We start from the raw sequence: 21,714 nt of genomic DNA, 5'->3' as shown, positions 1-21,714 counted from the left end.
ATGGCTGAAGCACCTGAACAGTACTTCTAACTCCTCTCCATAATATAGTAAAGGACATGCACCGATGCCCTGGCTGATGACTGCTGGAAGACCAACTCCGTCTGAATCCTGTATAAAAGCCAGACCATCTGTAAAGTCTATAAAGATCTATCCTTTATTCATAAAGAACAGCAATAATAATAATCCACATGTGAGTGCTATCCAATGCATTTCAGACGCAAGGTCATGAGCCATGACTAAGGCCTAATGGCTGAAACTATCATTGTTATCAAATGTGGATTATTATGGTTGTTCTTCATGAATAAAAGGTTGTTAGTAGACTATACCGACTTGCTGGCTTTTCTACACAATTCTTTCAAAATGGCACCCAGAGTCCATGCGATTGTGCCTATTTTACCTGGAACCCAGTATATAAAGCATGTGCAGGTGGCAGGCTTCCAGCCTGCGTTCCCTGTATTTGCAGAAATGCGGCTCGGTGCCCAAGAATGACGTCATTTTAGCAGCTGCCCTAAGCACTGAGTGTGTAGCTTCTGCCTGGAAGGTGGATCCATTGCAGTTAAGGGGCCCCAGAATGGCCACCAGGGGCTTGTTGCTATTGGGGCAACCTCCCCATAGGCCTGAGTCTACAAAGCAAGGTCAATTAAGACATAGATGAGCAAGTTTGGGTTGGAGAAACATAACTTGGCTGCACAGAGTCCTGACCTCAACCCGATAGAACACCGTTGGGATGAATTCGAGTGGCGACATCAGTGCCTGACCTCACAAATGCACTTCTGGAAGAATGATCAAACATTCCCATAGACACTCCTAAGCCTTGTTGACAGCCTTCCCAGAAGAGTTGAAGCTGTTTTAGCGGTAAAGGGTGGGCCAACTCAACGGACTAAAACTGGGATGCAATTAAAGTTCATGTTCTCGTAAAGGCAGGTGTCCCAATACTTTTGGTAATATAGTGTATATTCCATGCCTGGCCGATCCCTGTGAAAGCAGAGAATAGCTGTAGTAGTCGCTGCTACTACAGGGATCTTACAGGTCCTGTGCTAAACGTCTGCCCGGCTGTATTGAGAACACAGGAATTCACACTCAGCACTGGTGCCGCTCAGAGAATGCCTTCTATTCTTCTCTAAGAATGCAAATCTCTTTCTGATTGGATGGGGTGGAGAGGCGGGACAGTGATGTCATGATCCTAAAATAAAGATGGGCAGCTGTGTCCCTGTAGCTGATGCACCCCCTTTAGACTTACAAGGGCTACTTGCAAGCATCTGCATAAACAAATTCACAGTGTACCGGTGTATTGTCACATTCTGCTGCTTATCGTAGAATGCTGCGGAAGTCACGTGGCGGCCAACTGCGAATGCGCGATGCGTTTCAAACGCAAGTGCGATGCGTTCCAATGAATTAACGACAGTACACACCAGTGAAACCTCAGTCGGCATCCAGGCTCCTTCCTTAACATCCCCGTGGATTGGAGGATGTTAAAAAAAAAAAGAGCCAGGAGGCCGAGCGAGCCGCCCGAGGAGGCGAGGCCGACTGGCCACTTTCCTCTAAATCCACGTCGCCCTGAATGCCGGGTTCGCTGGTGTGTACTGTCGTAAATCTATTGGAACGCATCGCACTTGTGTTTGGAACGCATGCGCAGTTGGCCACCACGTGAATTCCGCAGCATTCTACGATAGGCAGCAGAATGTGACACTACACCGGCCTTAGCACCCATGTGAATGAGTCCTTGAAAGCGCATTGGTCAGCACTCTACATAGGTTACTATTGCCCAACAAGAACAGATAACAGTGAATGTGTTTTTTGCCAAGTGAATGTTGGATGAATGTACATGGAACTGCACTTTATAAAAATGCCTAGTGAATTTTGATCGAATTTGTAGTGAATGTGGGGCAAATGTATGGTGAATGTCTTGTTAAACCCTTCAGTGGTAACCATATGTAAAGCCCACATTTTCTTCATTTTAGGTGGAAGGAGAACATTTAAAACCCATCAGGCTTTTTAGCAATCCAAGTTTGACTGGAGAGATTGTCCTTCATTTCCTGTCTGGATGAGCCATGAAATGAGAAGAAATCTCTCCAAGGTGAGGAGGAAATCCCATCTTAGGCGGATGTCAACAGGAGAAGATTCATGTCCAAGTGACAACTAGAGATGTATCATTTCTAAAAAATTTGAAGCCATAGGAAATGAACATTTTTTTCCCTGTTTTTTTTTCCCAGAAAAAATGAATTTTTGGTAAAAAATTTAAAAAATAATAAAATCAGCATAGAGAAGTTTTAGAAATTGAAAAAAGTATCCCAACACTCACCCAACTGTAGGAGGTACAAGATGGAGCCCACAAGCAAACTAAACTGGAGCCTTTCACCTGCAGTGACCCCCTAGTGGCAGAATTGTATATTGCTCTTGTTTGAGAACTGCATTGAGAAGTACAGTGTTACTTGAACTGTATTCCAAGACTTGTTTGCCTTCAGCTGAGAGAACTTGCAATAATTTAAGACTTTACATAAAGTCTCAGAAATCTTTCATTAAAGGTCTTCATGTTACATAGTTTGAACATCATGTCATAGATACATTACTTATCATTGTAAAAGAACATATTCCACACTTTTTTTTTTCCAATTTTTCGGGGGGAAAAATAAGAAATGGCTTTGAAAAAAAAAAAAAAAAAAAATTCCACAATATTTCCATTTCCATTTTTTTTTCCACGGCCTTTCCATTTTTAGTGACAACTCAATTTTAGGGATTTTATGCATTTTGAGTACCAGTGATGATGAACACAAGAGCAAATAGAGAGGTTGAATCTCCCCAATGTGGAGGTGAGGGGTTATAGGATGGAGGCAGATTTCTATGAAAAAAGGGATCAGCAGAAGGCACATATTATACTAACTGCCCCTTGTGCTAAAGGATCGAGAGATTGAAGGTAAAGGTGAGGGCTCAAATGGGCCACTGACCAATGATAGAATTTTATAGTTTTTTGCTTTTTAAGCTGGAGGGTTTTTAAGGTGCCATTGACCACCTGTGATTATGGGATTGTTTTTTCTTTCTTCTAAAAGGTGGAAAGGCGAGTTAAAAAGCCACTGACCATAAATGATTGTGGAATCATTTAATCAAAAGGTAAGAAATTAAACTAAAGCCTCGTACACATCCAATTTTCTGACAAAAATTGTCTGAAGGACGTGTTTTATCGGATAATCCACCCATGTGTATGCGCCATAAGACAATTGTTGGCTGAATTAACAACAACAAATGTTGGCTGTTCATGCTCACCAACTGTCTGGCAATAAATCTGTTACGTCGGATTATCCGATCGTGTGTACACAAGTCTGTCCAACTGAAATCCAAAGTACAAACACACATGCTCGGGAACCAATGCTTAACATCAGACAACAATAGCAGCTGTTGCCCAAAAAAGGGTGGCAGTAAAAACACGTGGTTTGGTTAATGTTGGCTGAAAATGTTCTGCCGTGTGTATGTAGAACAAGTTGCATCACAGTGTAATTGTCAGTCAAACTATCACAGCATTAAAAACAGAAAATGGCCTAGTAATAACAAGAGGTATAAAAAAAATGGGTACTCGAGTGGTAAATTATCTCCTGCATACCTGCTAAAATACCATATCAGGCTGCTCAAGAAAAGGAGTCTACAAGTAGACAGTGGTCATTGGGACTGCTTGAAGAGAGGATTTTATAAATTTTATTTTTTTTGGGCTTAAGTGGAAAGGTATACATAACACAGACCCTTCTGAAACAGACTTTAGAAAGAACACACCATGTTGTACAATATCGGTTGAGTTTATTTCCTCTCCGCTTGGAGCCATACACAATGACAATTTATTGTGCGTGATTGAAGCCTTTTCTTTTCTACATATTTACACTTGCTCATAACTATACAGTACAGGTTGTATATACTGAACTGACATATGCTTTATGACACAAGGGGAGACATTAGAGCGCCCTCTGTAGCCAAGATGAAAAAACCTCCAACAGAAACACCCAGTGCTGGCACTACCATGTCCTGTTACGCAATACCACCTGGCAGATGTACTGTAACTACAGCACCCAATGGGGGTGTGTGATAGCAAAGCGCTAAACAGACTGGCCACTTAACCCGACATGTAAGTATTCATTTATCCAGGCAGATATAATTAACACAAACAAATAAAGCGTTGAAATCATTAATAAATCATTTAACCACTTCCTCTAGTTAGACGTCATATGACATCATTTACTTTAAGTGGAGATATCTGGATGGTGGGTGCAGCTACAGGCATCATCAGATATCTTTTTTTTTTTAGCTAGCAATTCCCTACATTGTAAAAGCCATCATAGCGGCTGTTTAGCCACTTGATTGCTTTTACAGGCCGCCGCCTTCTAGTGCTTCTTCGGTCACTCCTGTGCGATCGGGGGAGCTGGAGATTAAATCTGCCGCCTCCGCCGGTTTACCATAGAGCTGACTGTGGACCAGATGATCCCAGCCCATCTCTATGTCCCTCAGAGGCCGAAAGTGAAGCCATGACGTCACTTCGGGTGCCGGCAAATGTAAACACTGAAGTTTTTTGCTGAAAAGCCTAGAGATAATTTTTTTGGGGGATCTCAGGCTTTTTAGCATAGGAGGAGAGATGTTGGGACTTCTAGAAGCCAGATCTTTCCGTAAAGAGGACCTATCATGCCCTATTATAATTAGAAAAGGATGTCTACATTCCTTATAATAGGAATAAAAGCGATCAAAAAATAAAGAATGAAAGAAAATTTGTAAAAGTAAAAAAATAAAACAAGGAAAAACAAAATGGTTTTTAAAGCACCCCGATCCCCACGTGCTCGCATGCAGAAGTGAACGCATATGTAGGTTGCGCCTGCATATATAACACAGCGTTCAAACCACACATTTAGGTATTGCTGCGATCATTTGAGTGAGAGCAATAATTCTGGAACTAGATCTCCTCTGTAAAGCTCAACTGGTAACCTGTAAACAATTTTAAAGCGTCGCCTATGGAGATTTTTTAGTACTGTAGTTTGGCGCCATTCCACAAGTATGTACAACCGTGACATGGAGGAAAGAGTGTTTTTTTATTTATGAAAAATTATTTATTGCGTTTGAAAAATGACTGCGCAAATAGAAAAAAAATTGCAATGGCCGCCGTTTTTTCCCTAGGGTTTAAAAAAATATAAATAGAATGTTTGGGGGTAATTTGCTAGCAAAAAAAAATTACGATTTATACATGTAGAGAAATGCCAGCTTGGTTTGGGTGGCAAGTGGTTAAAAGTATTTATTTTAAATGCAAGGAAGTACCTGAATGTGACCCTGTACAGCAGGGCTGGAGTGTGAGAAGACAAAGCTGCAGAAATAGCCAATCACGTCATGTAATGACAAGAAGGAATGCCAATAAGAGGAAAGAGCAGAGTGATAGGGAGTTCCGCTAATCACCATGCCGTTTCTCTTTTCACTGTCCAATCACAGGCTAGGTCATGTTCCGTCTCGGGGGAAGTGGACTGAATAATTCTGGTCTAAGAACATCTTGTGGCGAAAAAGAAGTACTTTGGATTGAAAGTGAATTTTCCATCAAAAGCTGATTTCATTTTTATTTTATTTTTTATTGGGCTATTTGTTGTTGTATTCTTATTTTTGGCTCTGCTTTACAGGCTGCTTCTGTTAGAACCTTTTAATCATGGCAACAAGCCTGCTAGAATATCTATACTGTTAAAGGGTTTGTAAAGGAATTTTTTTTTTTATCTTAATAACTTCCTTTACCTTAATGCAGTGCTGTTTTCATGTCCTCATTGTTCGCTTTTGCTCTCAAGTTGCTGTAATTCTTCTCTGATCTGCACACTTCCTGGTTGTCTGTTTCCTGATAACCACAGTGCTGGGAGCTTTCTCTCTGTGGTCACTAATCAAGGAGCTGTGATTACTGTGTGTCTAAAACCCCACAGCACCAATCAGTTTAGTTTGCCAAACCATCACTGCTCTGTGGCTCTGTACATCACAGAAGCAGGAAACAACCTGCAAAAATGAAACTAGAAACTACAGGTACATTATATGATTGATGTTTATCTATTTTTAATCATTTTTAAAAGGAATCAGTTAACTAGTATGTCTCTTTACCCTGTAAACAGTCATTTTAGCAAAAAAATAAAATTTCCTTTACAACTCCTTTAACTTTCATTCATATGAGCCTCCTGCACTTGTTTTATTTAAAGACAGGAAAACATAGTCTAGGACGTATAATTATATTTTATACTTGCCAAATTATGTTCTCCTGCATTTAAATGTACATGTGTTTAACCACGTTCAAAGTATCTACGAAGAGAATTTCGCACACAAAAAAACCTGAACGTGTCCAAACAAAGGTAAATGCACAAAGTGAAATATACCATTTAAAATAATTCTATACATTTATAAGCATTTAGAGATGTCCTATAAATTTATAATGGCATACCTGTGTAAATTAGGCCTTAGCTTACAGTAAAAGCCCCACCTACAGGCCCATTGCGGAACTGCATGAGAATACTGAACATCAAAATGAGAACATCCTAAATCAGGGGTGCTCAACGTGTGGCCTTCCAGCTGTTGCGAAACTAAAAGTCCCATCATGTCTCTGCCTTTGGGAGTCATGCTTGTAACGGTCAGCCTTGCAATGCCTCATGTGACTTGTAATTCTGCAATAGCTAGAGCAGGGATCCTCAAACTACGGCCCTCCAGCTGTTGTAGAACTACACATCCCATGAGGCATTGCAACACACTGACATTCACAGACATGACTAGGCATGATGGGAATTGTAGTTTCTGAACAACTGGAGGGCCGTAGTTTGAAGACCTACGGTATGAGCTAGAGGGTCACATGTTGAGCACCCATGACCAAAATCAGTGGTACTCAACTTCCATCCTCAGGGCCCACAAACAGGTCAGGTTTGCAACATAACTCAAATAAATCACAGGTGATAGAATTTGCAGCTCAGCGATCGCAGTATTCTAGTCTGCATCTCCCAAGGTAATACTTAAAGTCTGGCCTGTTGGTGGGTCCTGAGAACAGGAGTTGGGAACCACTGCCCTAAGGCTGCATTCACACCTGAGCGTTTTGTCGCCTGAAGCGTGACGCTCAAAGACGCTAGAGGGGAAAAATAACATTATTCTCTATGGAGATGGTTCACATCTCCAACGCAAAACGCCGAACGCCTGAATTTCAAACAAGTCCCGGACCCTTTTTTGACGCGCGAATCGGGCGGCTTGGGCGTTTTACATTGATGCCAATGACCTGTACAAAACCGCGGGGAAAAACGCCGCAATTTGTCGTGGCAAATAACGCCGCAAATCGCCTAGGTGTGAATGCAGCCTAAGTGTATGACAGCAACGAACGGTCAACCCAAAAAGACACAGCCTACAAAACGACCTTTATAGTCCTTGGTTGGTCTCGGAAAACAAGCATCTCTGTGCTGCCTATAGCAAGCCGTTATATTCTCACTTTTTCATTCTTCCAGTGCAGCCTTAAAAATAAGAGAGTGACCTATTGGTTAAAAAAATGAAGTACTCTCCTTAAACCCAACCTTTAACACATACACTACAATGGTTAAATGCTTGTTAAGTCTAGGGGCAGAGGCTAAGGTGATATACTTGCCGTATTCCTAGCTTTATTGAGGCTCAGTCCCTCCCCATGCTGTAAGTGGCCCCTAACAGTCCTCATGTACAATGCAGGACTGTTGGTCCTGCACTGTACTTGATGTCAGCATGCGACCACGGCCAGAGGCCCTTAGAAAAGCTTTGGGGGGCCGGTTACACAGATGGGGGAGCCTATTGGTGCGAGGAACATGTTAAGGGGGCTCAGTACCCAACCTCTAGACCAGCCTTTCTCAACCTTTTTACCGCTGGGGAACCCTAAAAATAATTTTCAGGTCTCTGGGAACCCCTGATAAAACCCATTCATTGGGGGTCAGTGGGAACAATGCCCCTTACTTTGGTGGTCAGTAAGAAGAATGCCCTTTTTTAAAGTAGTGGTGAGAATGCCCCCTTACAGAGAAATATGAAGATCATTGGGGTCATACCACTGGCTCCTCCAAATGGAATTGGCTCAGAACTATGTAGGCACCATCAAACAGGAGGTAAATCAGCCGCAGCTCAAGGAACCCCTAGCCACCTCTGGAGGAACCCTAGGGTTCCACGGAACCCTGGTTGAGAATGGCTGCTCTAGACTTAACAAGGATTTAAAGCGGGGGTTCACCCAAAGATCAACTTTCTGTCACTAGATCCAGCATACATTTTAGCGGTCTTTCGTCTCCGGCACCGAGCGGCGTATCCTTCCGGGTATAGGCGTTCCTAAATCAAACGCAGTTGATTGACGGCGCAGGCTATTTTCGGATGGCGTGATGCGCTATCCAAGCCCATCAATCAACTGCGCTTGATTTAGGAACGCCTACTCCCCGCAGGATTCCCCGCTCGGAGCCGGAGAAGAAAGACTGCTAAAACGATAAGTACAAAAAAAAATGTATGCTGGATCTAGTGACAGAAAGTTGATTTTTGGGCGAACCTCCGCTTTAACCTCTGCAGTGCTGATGCCCCACTGCCAGGGTAATTTTAGTGCAATTCCCCGATTTGGACTTTAAGTGGGTAACACACACACACAATCCTTATAACCCTGTATTATCAATTGTACATAAATGAATTGCATGACGCTGTCATGACATAAGGACTAGTCGGGTAGCAAAGCAATGACGACAGACTCAGCACCGGTACTGTATATCACAGTGAAAGCCAGAGACCCAGCGCAGCGCTCAAATTATAAACAAGTATGCATGGGCCTCGCGGCTGGAATTGAAGGCAGATCAGTTCCTATAGCCCTATACAACCAAAATCTCCCTTTCCCTCAGCCGTACTGAGTTAGACACCTGAAAGGGATCATCCGATTGTTACGGACAACAGTATTTCAAATACTTGTCATTGGAGCACTCAGTGGGAGACATTTACAAAACTAGCATTGGCTAAAAAAGATGGCGATTGCTGCTTTGTGTACTTTATTTTCCCTAGAGGGTGTTATGCGTTATTTTCTGCTTTCCAGTTCAGTAATTTTTTGCTATAGGAAACAAGAACAAAAGTTACCTATTTTCAGCACAGGAAGCACCAACTTTTTGGCCAGCATTAGGTTTGCAACTGTCCCACTCGATTTCCACATTTACCACACCCACAGCACACACACCATAACATTTTGTCATAAAAAGCTATTTCAGTGCAAAGTTTACACTGCCTAAGTATCACAATGAACAATCTTAGTGACAAAAAGAAAAAGAAAAAAAGAAGTCAATAGTTAAAAGTCTTCCCCTTCGGTTCTCTGGGGGCTTTAAATTCAGCACATGGTTAAATACGTCAAGTTTCCAGATGCAAAAATCACACGGTCAATGATTCCAGGTTTTAGAATTTCCAAAGTTTGAAAACGAATTTAGAAACAATCGATAAGCACATGCAAAATATGAAGATAAAAAAAGAAAAAATATAGGTATGCATTTCCCCAACTTCGTCTTAAGATCAGAAAGTTGTAGTGGAAAGATGTACCGGCGACTATGTACATATGGTGGAGTTACGTTGACGATATACTAATATCTTCCACACATCGGCCCACCAGGCAAGGAGCCTTTGCGATTTCCTTATCCATTGGTAAAGCAAACTAGCTACACGGCTTCAAAAACAGTATCTGATCTTCGCTTCGTCCCGCGCCGAAGCCTTGGACCGTCCAATAAAAACACGGCGACTGACTTATACAAAAACAAAGCCGGAAACACGCCAGGACAGCTAAGTCGGGTATATAAACAGCCACTATCGCCACTGTCCTAGGCGGCGTTCCCACCAACTTTACGTTAAAAGTTTTGTGGAGAGGAACAGACTTTAAATCTCAAAGCTTGCTGCAGCTCCTCCTTCAGCTTAGATGGATGGGCATGTAGTCTGGCCTCCTGGTCTGGATGATTTTCGGCTTGTCTTTATGCGTGCCATCCTCATCCTCGTCCACCTCAAGCTCGTTTTCGGGATCGCTCTCGCACACGTGGACCACCACACTGGGGGTTGTGTCTGTGGCTGCATGTAATTCGTATTGCTCTCCTGCAAGCAAAAAATGACAAAAAAGTTGTTTAGGAAAAAGATAGTTTTCACCAATTGTTGGCATAAAGCCGACGTTTAACCTACATATATTTTGCTTTCTGTGGTTCCTCCCTCCCACATCTTCAACATGATAATGACAATTAAAAAATTTAAATTTTCACTTAAAATTTTCACTGATGGGTATCCCTGGTGGCACTGGCAGGGATTTTGAGTGGGCACTGTTTGGCAGCTGCCTGGGCATTGATTGGCAGCTTCCTTGGCACAGATTGGCATTCCCTGGTGGTCTAGGGGGCATACCTGGTGGTCCAGTGTGGATTCCCATCCCTGGTGGTCCTGTGCAGTGATCCGAGGGGGGGATGCGCTGATAAACTATCAGCACATACGCCCCTGTCAAGAGAGCAGCCGATCGGCTCGCCTCTACTCGCGTCTGTCAGACGCGAGTGAGGAAAAGCCGATCAGTGGCTCTTCCTGTTTACATTGTGATCAGCCGTAATTGGACACGGCTGATCATGTGGTAAAGATCCTCCGCCGGAGGCTCTTTACCGAGATCAGTGTAGCGGTGTGTCAGACTGACACACCGCATCACCGATCGCCGCGATGCGCGCCCCCAGGGGCGCGCGGCGGCTGTTATCCTGTAAGACGTCAATAGACGTCCAGTCAGGATAACGAAACCACTTCCCGGACGTCAATTCACTATTGACCGGGTGGGAAGTGGTTAAGGCCATTAGGCGGAAGTGACGTTTGATGTAGCTGCCGTCATCCAATGGCATAGATTTGAGTGGGGGTCATCATTCCCTCACTCGACTTGGTGCCAAGCAGGGGAAGTATTGAATCGTCTCCGCTGTTACGACGGAGACCACTTTTATCCTAAAGCGGACCACCCGCTGTTGAAGAAAATACTGAGGTTATGGCATCTGGTGCCATAACCCCGGTATTTAACTTCAAAGGACCGATGTATATGCTCTGTGCTACCAGGGCCTGGACAAGGGGTGGGCAGGAGGAGCGGCTGCTCTGGCCACTGTGGTATCATGTGAGGTAGGGGGCACCACAAGGAGATGTAGGTTTTTGGAGGGGGGGGTTTGTGCTAGTAAGGATGTTTGGGGGGTACTTGTGCTAGGAGGGGAAATTTGTGAGGGGATTGCTAGGGTGGGGGATTGGGGAAGGGGAATTTGTTCCTTTGGTGGGTTTGGAATCGGGGGGGGGGGGGGGGGGTTCTGATTGGAGGGGAAATTTGAGGGGTAGAAGATTTGTACTAAGAGGGGGAAGTTTTTTTTTTGGGGTGGAGGGGGGGGGGTTATGCTGGGGGAATATGGTGAGAGGGAGAATTTAAAGACAAAAGATTTGTGCTGGGAGGGTTGATTTTAGCAAAAGGGTGGATTTGTACTGGGAGGAGGGGGAATTTTGCTTAGGGGCGACCATGCAGATTAGTGCTAGTCATATTTCTACCCTCTGCAAAGTGAATCAAAGGCTAGTGATTTTTTTTATATACCATGTTTATTGGACTGAACATCTATTTCTGTAACAGACTAAAAAAAAAAAAATGTAACAAAAACTGTCTGTACTGCCTTTATCAACAATTCCGTCTGTTTGTTTTCATTCACTGCACTGAAAAAGCAAATCCGTCTGCTAAAACCAATGCAGTCTTCATTTGACTCAGATAAACAAGGCGCGGTAGAATACGGCCGCTGTTCCCCCAGCGAGGAGGCCTTGGTGCCAGAGTTCCCACATTAACACCCCTACGAGGCGTCCTCTCACAGCACCGTCATGGGATCTTTCTTTCCCCTTTAGCCTAATGTAGGAAAAATGTGCTACTGAGAATTAAAAATAAAACCAAATGATTTTGTCTGGAAAGAATGGAAACTTGGCCCCACGTGTGTTCTATAATCACATCAGCTATTTCTGGACCACGAGAGAGAAAACGTTCCCTTTCAGAGAATTCTCGCAAACAGGAAAAAGGACTGCTGAGGGATAGAATGATTTCTGCGTAGACTCGGGGAAATGAGACCTTCTGTTAAAGGAAACCTCAGAAATACAGCAGCAGCTTCTGATTGAGCTCTGGGGGTCTCCTCTTCATCCCTGATCCACAACCGCTCATGTACAGTAAAGCTGATTCTGGGGCCTCAGAGCAACACAGCAGGAAAACTGAATTGGGGCCCCAAGAGCAACAAGAAAGACTATCTGGGGGGTCCAGAGCAATAAGATAATCTGACTTGAAGACCCAGAGCAACACTGGAGTAAAATTAATTGATTAATTTAAGAGTGAAGTGGATTCTGGACCCCAGATTAATGTGAAGCCGACTCTGAGCCCCAGAGCAACACAGGAGTGAAGCCGACCCTGAGCAACACAGGAGTGAAGCCGACCCAGAGCCCCAGAGCAACACAGGAGTGAAGCCGACCCAGAGCCCCAGAGCAACACAGGAGTGAAGCCGACCCAGAGCCCCAGAGCAACACAGGAGTGAAGCCGACCCTGAGCCCCAGAGCAACACAGGAGTGAAGCCCGACCCTGAGCCCCAGAGCAACACAGGAGTGAAGCCCGACCCTGAGCAACACAGGAGTGAAGCCGACCCTGAGCCCCAGAGCAACACAGGAGTGAAGCTGACCCTGAGCCCCACAGGAGTGAAGCCGACTCTGAGCCCCAGAGCCACACAGGAGTGAAGCAGACTCTGAGCCCCAGAGCCACACAGGAGTGAAGCCGACTCTGAGCCCCAGAGCCACACAGGAGTGAAGCAGACTCTGAGCCCCAGAGCCACACAGGAGTGAAGCAGACTCTGAGCCCCAGAGCCACACAGGAGTGAAGCCGACCCTGAGCCCCAGAGCAACACAGGAGTGAAGCCGACCCTGAGCCCCAGAGCAACACAGGAGTGAAGCCGAACCCTGAGCCCCAGAGCAACACAGGAGTGAAGCCGACCCTGAGCCCCAGAGCAACACAGGAGTGAAGCCGAACCCTGAGCCCTAGAGTAACACAGGAGTGAATTGCACCTAGGGCATAAATGTGTAGCCGCCCTTGAGTGTGAGTGTCAAGCACCAAAACCTTGGAAGTTGAAATAAGTCTTTAGATACAATGGCAGAAAAGTGCGCAATTCCTACCTGGGCCAAGCTTGGAGATGGCGTACAGGAGATCGTAATTAATAACTGGGGTGGCATCTTCCGCTTGCTTCCAGCCCACGGGAGGAGATGAAGGTGGTGAGATGAGAAACTGCTTCTCAGGTTTTGGTGGCGCCAGATGAGAACTGCCTATGTGTAAAGTCTGCAGAGGGATGAAAAGAGTAAAAGATTAGTATGGAAACGTCCTCGGGCTTACAAAGGAATGGAGAGCATCATAAAAAGGAACCCTGTACTGAGAGACACATGTAGGCTGACCTTCTGACAATGCTAGTTGCCTGGCTGGGCTCTAGGAAAGCAGGGACAGCCAGGCAACTAGAGTCCTCACATGGAGGGCCCATTTACTTCACTGTGTACAGCAACCAGGTACCAGCTAGAGGTCTCCAGAGTAAGAAAACAGCTGCTACACCATCTATTCTAGTGACCAGATCTGCGAGCCCGAGGTCCCAACTCTGCACACCAGCTCAGTCAGCTTTTTAAATGACTTAAAGCCAAAATGTAGGCAAAAACAACATAAAAAAATAAACACAAGGGATGGTGCTTACAATCAATGCAAAGTGTCCCTTGTGCTGATGGCTGCAGTTTTAATCTGGCTGCAGAAATCCTCTGTTCTTAGCTGCCTCCTATACTCCTACAGTAGTAATCTTCCGGTGCTGTGGGGGTTAATTGGAGTGATGGACCCGTCATAAGCATTTACTAGGAGTGCCGAATACGATTGCCCTTTCCTCCATTCATAGAAGCTGTACTAAAGCTTTCGTTAATGAAAAAAGTTCTAAAAATGGAGGAGGCGGACCTTTTGTTCATGCCCGTCCTCCATTCATATTGCATTTTTAATTGAATGAAGCGTCTATGAATGAAGGAGGGTGGTGGAAAGCAGTGGCGGTGCGTCCATAAAGGGCGCAGGAGCGCCGCCCCCCCCCCCCCACTCCTGCTCTCTCACATTGCATTAATCTATCTATGGTCGCCGCCCCCTATTAATGTGCCCAGCTCATTGTCGGGCTCCAGGCATATGAATTACAGTGGTGGGTGCATTTTGGAAGAGCCTGATTAGAGCCGTAGGCTCAAATAGAGGTCGACCGATTTGGGTTTTTCTCTGGCCGATGCCGATATTTAGAAATCGGGGCGGCCGATGGTCGATATATGATGCCGATTTTTGCGGCGATATTTTAGGCCGATTTTTTTTTTGGGCAGGTGGCACCGACAGGTGCCACTGGCTCGTGGCACTTACAGGTGACACTGGTAAGTGGCACCGATTGGCAGGTGGCACTAATAGGTGACACTGGCAAGTGGCACCGATTGGCAGGTGGCACTGGATGGCAATAGTTAGCACTGGCAGGTGGCACTGGATGGCATTGGCAGGTGGCAATAGATGGCATTGGCAGGTGGCACTAGATGGCATTGGCAGGTGGAACTGGATGGCACTGGCAGGCACTAACAGGTGGCACTGGCAAGTGGTACTGGTTGGCACTGATTGGCAGGTGGCACCAATTGGCACTGGCAGGTGGAACTAATTGACACTGACAGGTGGCACTGATTGGCAGGTGGCACTGAATGGCAATAGTTAGCACTGGCAGGTGGCACTGGATGGCACTGGGTGACACTAGCAGGTGGCACTGGATGGCAATAGTTAGCACTGGCAGGTGGCACTGGATGACACTAGTTGGCACAAGATGGCATTGGCAGGTGGCACTGGATGGCACTGGTTGGTGGCACTGGATGGCATTGGCATGTTGGCACTGGCAGCTGGCACTGGATGGCAATAGTTAGCACTGGCATATGGCACTGGTTGGCATTGGAAGGTGGCACTGTAAGGTAGTACTGGATGGCACTGGCAGGTGGCACTGGATGGCAATAGTTGGCACTGGCAGATGGCACTGGTTGGCATTGGCAGGTGCACTGGATGGCATGTGGCACTGGATGGCAATAGTTAGCACTGGCAGGTGGCACTAGTTGGCACTGGCAGTTTGGCACTAGCAGATGGCACTGGCAGGCAATGGCAGGTTTCACCGCCGATAATGAAACTGCTCTCTGCAGCCGTGAAACTGAATGGAGAGAGAGAGAGAGAGGAGGAGTTTGCAGATTCAGAGTGATGTCAGGGGTGGGCGGGCCCCCAGCAGCTATCCAGCCAATGATCGGGCTGTTAAAGAAAGGGGCGGGGCCACATACATGTAGCAGTCCGCCCAGATCTCATCCCATTGGCTGGTGTTGGATATCTGGGTCCCGCCCACCCCGACATCAGACCTCGCTAATGACAGCTCCCTTCTCTCTCTCTCGCCTTAATGTTTCACACACGCGGCACTGCTCCCTTCTCCACACTCTGCTGACACAGGTGCGGGCTTTGTTAAATATCAGCCTGATTTGGATAATATTCGACCAATGCCGATATATCGGTCGACCTCTAGGCTCAAATAGGCTTTCCTGATTAGAGCCTGTGTGCATTTGCTGATTACTCAGTCTTGCGTTAGGGAACCGAATACATCGCTTCCCTAACACTGACCCGCCTCTCAGCCAATCAGGTGCACCAGGCCTGGTAACCCTGTCACCTGATTGGCTGAAACAACAGGCACCGCTATTGGACGCCTGACAAGACATGAGGGGCCTGACGGAACATGAGGAGACATGAAGGACCCCGCTCGTCGCCATCACCCACTGCCCCGCCAAGACAGGGTAAGTGTCGGCCAGACGGCGAGAGGTCGGGGGGGGGGGGGACACACTGGCAGCATTTGATGGGCACACTGGCAGCATTGGGCACAGTGGCAGCATATGATGGGCACACTGGCAGCATTGGGCACAGTGGCAGCATATGATGGGCACACTGGCAGCATTGGGCACAGTGGCTGCGTTTGATGTTTTTTTTTTTTTTCAGTTTGTTTGCGCCCCCCCAAAATTGAGCACCAGTCGCCACTGGTGGAAAGGGAAGGCATTATTGGCACACTTTGACGAGTACTAATTGCATTTTAAACACTCCCTAAGGCCCCGTTCACATTATTGCGTAGCAGGATTTTGATTTGCGATTTTTATGCGATTCTGTGTGTTGCATGGGGCAGTCCTTTCACTCGAATGGGCTGCCCTATGTGCATTGGTCACCTGAAAAGAAGCTCCTGCATTGGTTTGGGATTGCCATGCAATTTGTGATCACGGGCAGAATCGCTGCAAGATCCCAAATAGCGAGATGTTAACAAGGCCTAAAAAGGAGGGTTACCAACCTAGGCCTTGCTGTAAACAAATAGTGAGCACTGAGCCCTGCACATTTTTATGAAGTACCAATCATCTTCTGGCCATGGCTGCAGCCCTCCTATGGAGATCAATGTCCCCGATTCCCACCAATAAGGACAAAGTATGGAGGACGAACCTGAGCAAAGTACAGCTTGATCTCCTTCCCCAGGAACTCCATCTTGTGCAGCTGGATCCTGGCCTCCGCCGCCAACAGCGGGTTACTGAAGTTGATCCTCACCCTCTTAAAGCTTTTGAAGTACTGGAAGGTGGCCTCTTTGTCATACGACCTGAACAGGGACTCAAACTTTGCCTGGAAAAAAAAAAAAGCAAGAAATAAATACAAATGTTTTCTTGCTTTCTGGGAGGCATTTATAGCCAAATAGTACAACATTTTTAGATTATTTATTGCCTTCTGTATACTGTATGACATGGAACCCAAAAAGATTTCATGTGGCCAGAGGTGGGGTGCGCCGGAGAGACTCGAAAATACTTGATGCAGTCGGAAAGGCTTGGAAACACTCATGAACTGAGTATTTCCGAATGGCTCAGAGTGTCACCGACACCTCCGCACCTCTGGCCAAATGTGGTACTGGACGCCGCAGAGGCTTGAATCCTGCTCGTGTTGCGAGACAACACTCGCATACCGATTTAAAAAAAAAAAAAGCTCATATTTCAAAACACTCATTAACCACTTAAAGCGGTTCTCCACCCTAAAGTGGAGTCCCGCTGATCGGAACCCTCCCCCCTCCGGTGTCACATTTGACACCTTTCAGGGGGGAGGGGGGTGCAGATACCTGTCTAAAGACAGGTATTTGCACCCACTTCCGGCCCGGCATTCACGGGCAAAAGACGGGCATTCCGTCACATCCCGTCACCCCCCCCCCCGTTGTGTGCTGGGAACACTCGGCTCCCAGCACACAGCGGGAGCCAATCGGCAGGCGCGGCGCGACTCGCGCATGCGCCGTAGGGAACCGGGCAGTGAAGCCGCAGCGCTTCACTTCCTGGTTCCCTCACTGAGGATGGCGGGGGGGAGCAGCAGAGAGACGAGCGATCGCTCGTCCTCTGCTGCGATCGGCGCTGGACTCCAGGACAGGTAAGTGTCCTAATATTAAAAGTCAGCAGCTGCAGTATTTGTAGCTGCTGGCTTTTATTATTTTCTTCCCGTGGCACATCCGCTTTAAGCCCGGGACCTTTAGGCAGCTAAATGCCCAGGCCATGTTTTGCGATTCGGCACTACGTCGCTTTAACAGACAATTGCGCGGTCGTGCGACGTGGCTCCCAAACAAAATTGGCGTCCTTTTTTTCCCACAAATAGAGCTTTATTTTGGTGGTATTTGATCACCTCTGCGGTTTTAATTTTTTGCGCTATTAACAAAAATAGAGCGACAATTTTGAAAAAAATTCAATATTTTTTACTTTTTGCTGTAATAAATATCCCCCAAAAACATATATACAATTTCTTTTTCCCTCAGTTTAGGCCGATACGTATTCTTCTACCTATTTTTGGTAAAAAAAATCGCAATAAGCGTTTATCGATTGGTTTGCACAAAATTTATAGCGTTTACAAAATAGGGGATAGTTTTATTGCATTTTTATTAATTATTTTTTTTTTACTACTATTTTTTTCGTGACTGCTGACATTATGGCGGACACTTCGGACAATTTTGACACATTTTTGGGACCATTGTCATTTTCACAGCAAAAAATGCATTTAAATTGCATTGTTTACTGTGAAAATGACAATTGCAGTTTGGGAGTTAACCACAGGGGGCACTGTAGGAGTTAGGCTTCACCTAGTGTGTGTTTACAACTGTAGGGGGTGTGGCTGCAAAATGGCGGTTGTTGCAATATTTTATGTCACACTGTGCGCAGCGGTCTTTCAAAACACAATTTATTGGGGAAAAATACTTTAATGAATTAGAAAAAAACACTAAACATTTTTTTTTTTGTATAATGTGAAAGATGATTTTACGCCACGAGAATCGTGATCTTTATTCTAAGCAAAAATATCGCGATTCTCATTTTAGCCAGAATGGTACAGCTCTACAATGACACACAACCGGAGAGTAGATCATGCTATTTTTGGTGATTCCGGAACAGTACAGCTCTCTGATTGGTTGCTGTAATGTGATGTGAATAAGCATTGGGCTCTCATTTTCTTTACATTCATTACAAGCCGTCAGCAGAAAAAGCAAAGATTACGGAATTAGGCGCCTAAACTGAACTTTATTTAGGGAGGCGATGACAAATTGTACAAACCATACGGCGATTACATTTTCCACTGACCCGTCTGTCATTTTCCTTCTGGAAAGAAAAACAGCTTCCTCTGCGGAAATAAATCTCCCAAATCGCAGAGCCTGCGGCTAAAGAGCCCTTCACCAATGTAGAGCAGAGAACGGCTGGATATTAAAGAGGCCCTGTCATTAACTTAAAAAAAAAAAAAAAAAGTGTTTAAAAAAATAATATAATACCGTATTTATCGGCGTATACTGCGCACTTTTTTTCCCTGAAAATAAGGGCAAAATCGTGAGTGCACGGTATACGCCGATACCCGCGCCGAGTTTGAATACTGCGCCGACATATACCGAGCGCAGTACACTCGGGTATAGTCGGGCAGTCTCGGCTCCTTCCGCGCTCACGTCCTGGACGTCAGCGCAAGAGTTGCCGAGCCTGCCCGACAATACACGAGTGTACTGCGCTCTGTATATGTCGGCGCAGTATTCAAACTCGGCGCGGGAAACGAGCAGGGAGGACGCCGCAGAAGGACGCCGGACCCGACGAAGAGGACACCCGAAGCCGCAGACGGACGCCGGACCCGACGATGGACGCCGCGCAAGACACCAAGTACAAAAAAAACTTTTTTTCCACAGGATTCGGGGCAACTTTAGGGGTGCACGGTATACGCAGGAGCGCGTTATACCGCGATAAATACGGTATTTAAAGTCTTTAAAAGTTTGATTGATTTTTTCCTTTCTTTCTAGAAACGATTTTTATTGACTTGTAATGTGCCTTTGAACTTTCTAGAAAATGATTAGACTACTCCAGGAAGAAGCAATTCACTAGCACAGCCCCCTCCCTCCTTGTACATCATAACCCCGCCTCTTCTGGGAGTGTCTAATTACTGCCTCTGCTGGCCCAGCTCCTCTGCCCCTCCCCTCCTAACCATAGGGTGAAAGCCCAAATGACAGCTTTGAATCGGCCTGGGGCTGCTGACCTCACATCTTATATGGTGGCACCCAGCAGCAATCTCAGGGCTTCCAGACACAAGGGAGGCTTTTCCAGGAAAATCGCATACATAAAATCATAGGTGTGCGCAGCCTGATGCATTAGGGTGTGCGTCCCAAAGCTCAAAGAGGAACTGCAGTCTGCTCACATAATTTGTAATAAAAACATCTTTGCCATTCTGAAGCTTCCCTCCAACCACTTTGCATATTATTTTATATATACTGTGATTCTGTACTTGCCAAATATGCTGCAGAAATCTCCCTCCACTGAGTCTGGCTGCAGCCATTTTAACTGTGGGCAGCTGAAGCTACTGCCTGTTCACTTCCTGGATTTACACAGAGGCACACCTCCAGGTCTCTCACGAGAGAGCCTAGGCTTTTTTTTTTACCCCAGACAAGAAACAGGAAGTGGGCTGTATAGGGTATTTACTGTCAGAATTTTTTTTTTTTTATTATGCAAAGTTAAAACGATGAGAGCAGAAGATTTAATAGATGGAAAGATGAAAAAAAATTACTGAAGTTCCGCTTTAAAACACACGTCTTTCTCTGCAGCCTCAGCTGCACTTTACAGTGAATGAATAGGAAGTGCTCTGTGCTGAGCGGCTTCCTGTTCATTCTCGAACTGAAGCATAGTAAGCACAGTTTACTATGCTTCAGTTATAACTAAACACAGTGGGTCAGATTCACGTAGAGCGGCGTATCTTTGAGCGGGCGTAGCGCATCTCATATGCGCTACGCCGACGTAACATAGAAAGGCAAGAACAGTATTCACAAAGCACTTGCTCCCTAAGTTACGGCGGCGTAGCGTAAATGGGCCGGCGTAAGTCCGCCTAATTCAAAGTAGGCAGGTAGTGGGTGTGTTGTATTAAAATGAAGCGTGACCCCATGTAAATGAAGGGCCAAACGAACGGCGCATGCTCAGAATCACGTCGCATATACACCCTAAGATACGACGGCTCAATGCCTTCGACGTGAACGTAACCTACGCCCAGCCCCATTCACGTACAACTTACGTAAACGACATAAAATCCGACGGCTGTTCCGACGTCCATATCCTAACATGACTTACCCCTGCTTTATGTGGGATAACTTTACGCCGGACGTACGCCTTACGTAAACAGCGTAGATTACAGCGACGTGTGCAAGTACGTTCGTGAATCGGCGTATCTAGGTCATTTACATATTCGTAAATCAATGGAAGCGCCCCTTGCGGCCAGCGTAAATATGCGCCCAAGATACGACGGCGTAGGAGACTTACGTCGGTCGGATCAAGCCAAAATTCAGGCGTATCTTGTATTGAGAATTAGGCGCACAGATACGACGGCGCATCCGAGAACTTACGCGGCATATCAGAAGATACGTTGGCGTAAGTCGTACGTGAATCTGGGCCAGTGTGTTCACTGCATCCATTTAAAAAAGGAAGAAGGCGATTTACGACATAATGATTAGCGCCTTCCCGCTCCCTATGCGGAAACATCACCCGCAGCAGAGGGGAGGAGAGGGGGGAAGCCAAGAGCACTGGAGTGGGCGCAACACGGGGGGAAGCCCTGGCAATAGAGGGAATCTGTACCGCAGTGATTAGGGTGTGCACAGGCACACCCGGCACACCCCCACATAAAATACATTATGTGCACATATAATCCTTCTGGGAAGACAAATGTTGAAAAGGAATGATCTGGAGACTGGGTCTCTTTAAAATCCTTCAGATCGTGAACCAGCATTAAAAAAAACAGAGGCGGACTGGGGTATTGTTCTTAACCTCTTGGTGCCGGAATATGCATGTAAATATGTGGCCTTTCTGCCGTGGGCCTTGGCGTGCATTAGTGCAAATACAACTGTACAGAGAGCGCGCATCCGTCCCCCCCCGCCCCCGGAAGGCCAATCACAGTGGTCACATGATCATAAACCCTGCCCTGTCTGCTGGCATCCTGAACCCCTTAAAGGTCCGAGAGGCGCCGGATCCAAGGGGGTTAAAACTGGACTCTTGCAGATAAATAAAAAAAAAACAATTAATCCCGTTATGTGCTTATTAACGGCTTCAGCCCCAGACCATTTTGGTCGTTAAAGACCGGGCCACTTCTTGCAATTCAGCACTGCGTCGCTT

General features: G+C 46.0%; 1 protein-coding gene and 1 long non-coding RNA gene across 3 annotated transcripts in view; both read right to left on the bottom strand.

The window, feature by feature from the left end:
- Positions 1-6,142: 6,142 nt before the first annotated feature.
- LOC120928697 lies at positions 6,143-7,114 on the bottom strand. Its single transcript, XR_005747303.1, has 2 exons — positions 6,806-7,114; positions 6,143-6,676 (listed from the first exon to the last, which is right to left on the bottom strand). It is a non-coding gene; the product is annotated as an uncharacterized LOC120928697 (long non-coding RNA).
- Positions 7,115-8,976: 1,862 nt separating this feature from the next.
- RCAN1 (regulator of calcineurin 1) overlaps positions 8,977-21,714 on the bottom strand; it is a 127,241-nt gene continuing 114,503 nt past the window's right edge. For both annotated transcript variants that reach the window (XM_040338935.1, XM_040338936.1), the window contains exons 2-4: positions 16,523-16,696; positions 13,156-13,315; positions 8,977-10,068 (exon numbers count right to left, since the gene is read on the bottom strand). In XM_040338935.1, the coding sequence (XP_040194869.1) occupies positions 9,890-10,068; positions 13,156-13,315; positions 16,523-16,696 (513 nt within the window). In that variant the 3' untranslated portion in view covers positions 8,977-9,889. The remainder of the gene's footprint in view (positions 10,069-13,155; positions 13,316-16,522; positions 16,697-21,714) is intronic.

The sequence above is a fragment of the Rana temporaria genome, chromosome 2, assembly GCF_905171775.1.
Source record: "Rana temporaria chromosome 2, aRanTem1.1, whole genome shotgun sequence".
NCBI classification, from domain to species: Eukaryota; Metazoa; Chordata; class Amphibia; order Anura; family Ranidae; genus Rana; species Rana temporaria.
The sequence above is the reverse complement of the archived record's forward strand: the minus strand, read 5'-3'. Positions and strand labels throughout refer to the sequence as shown.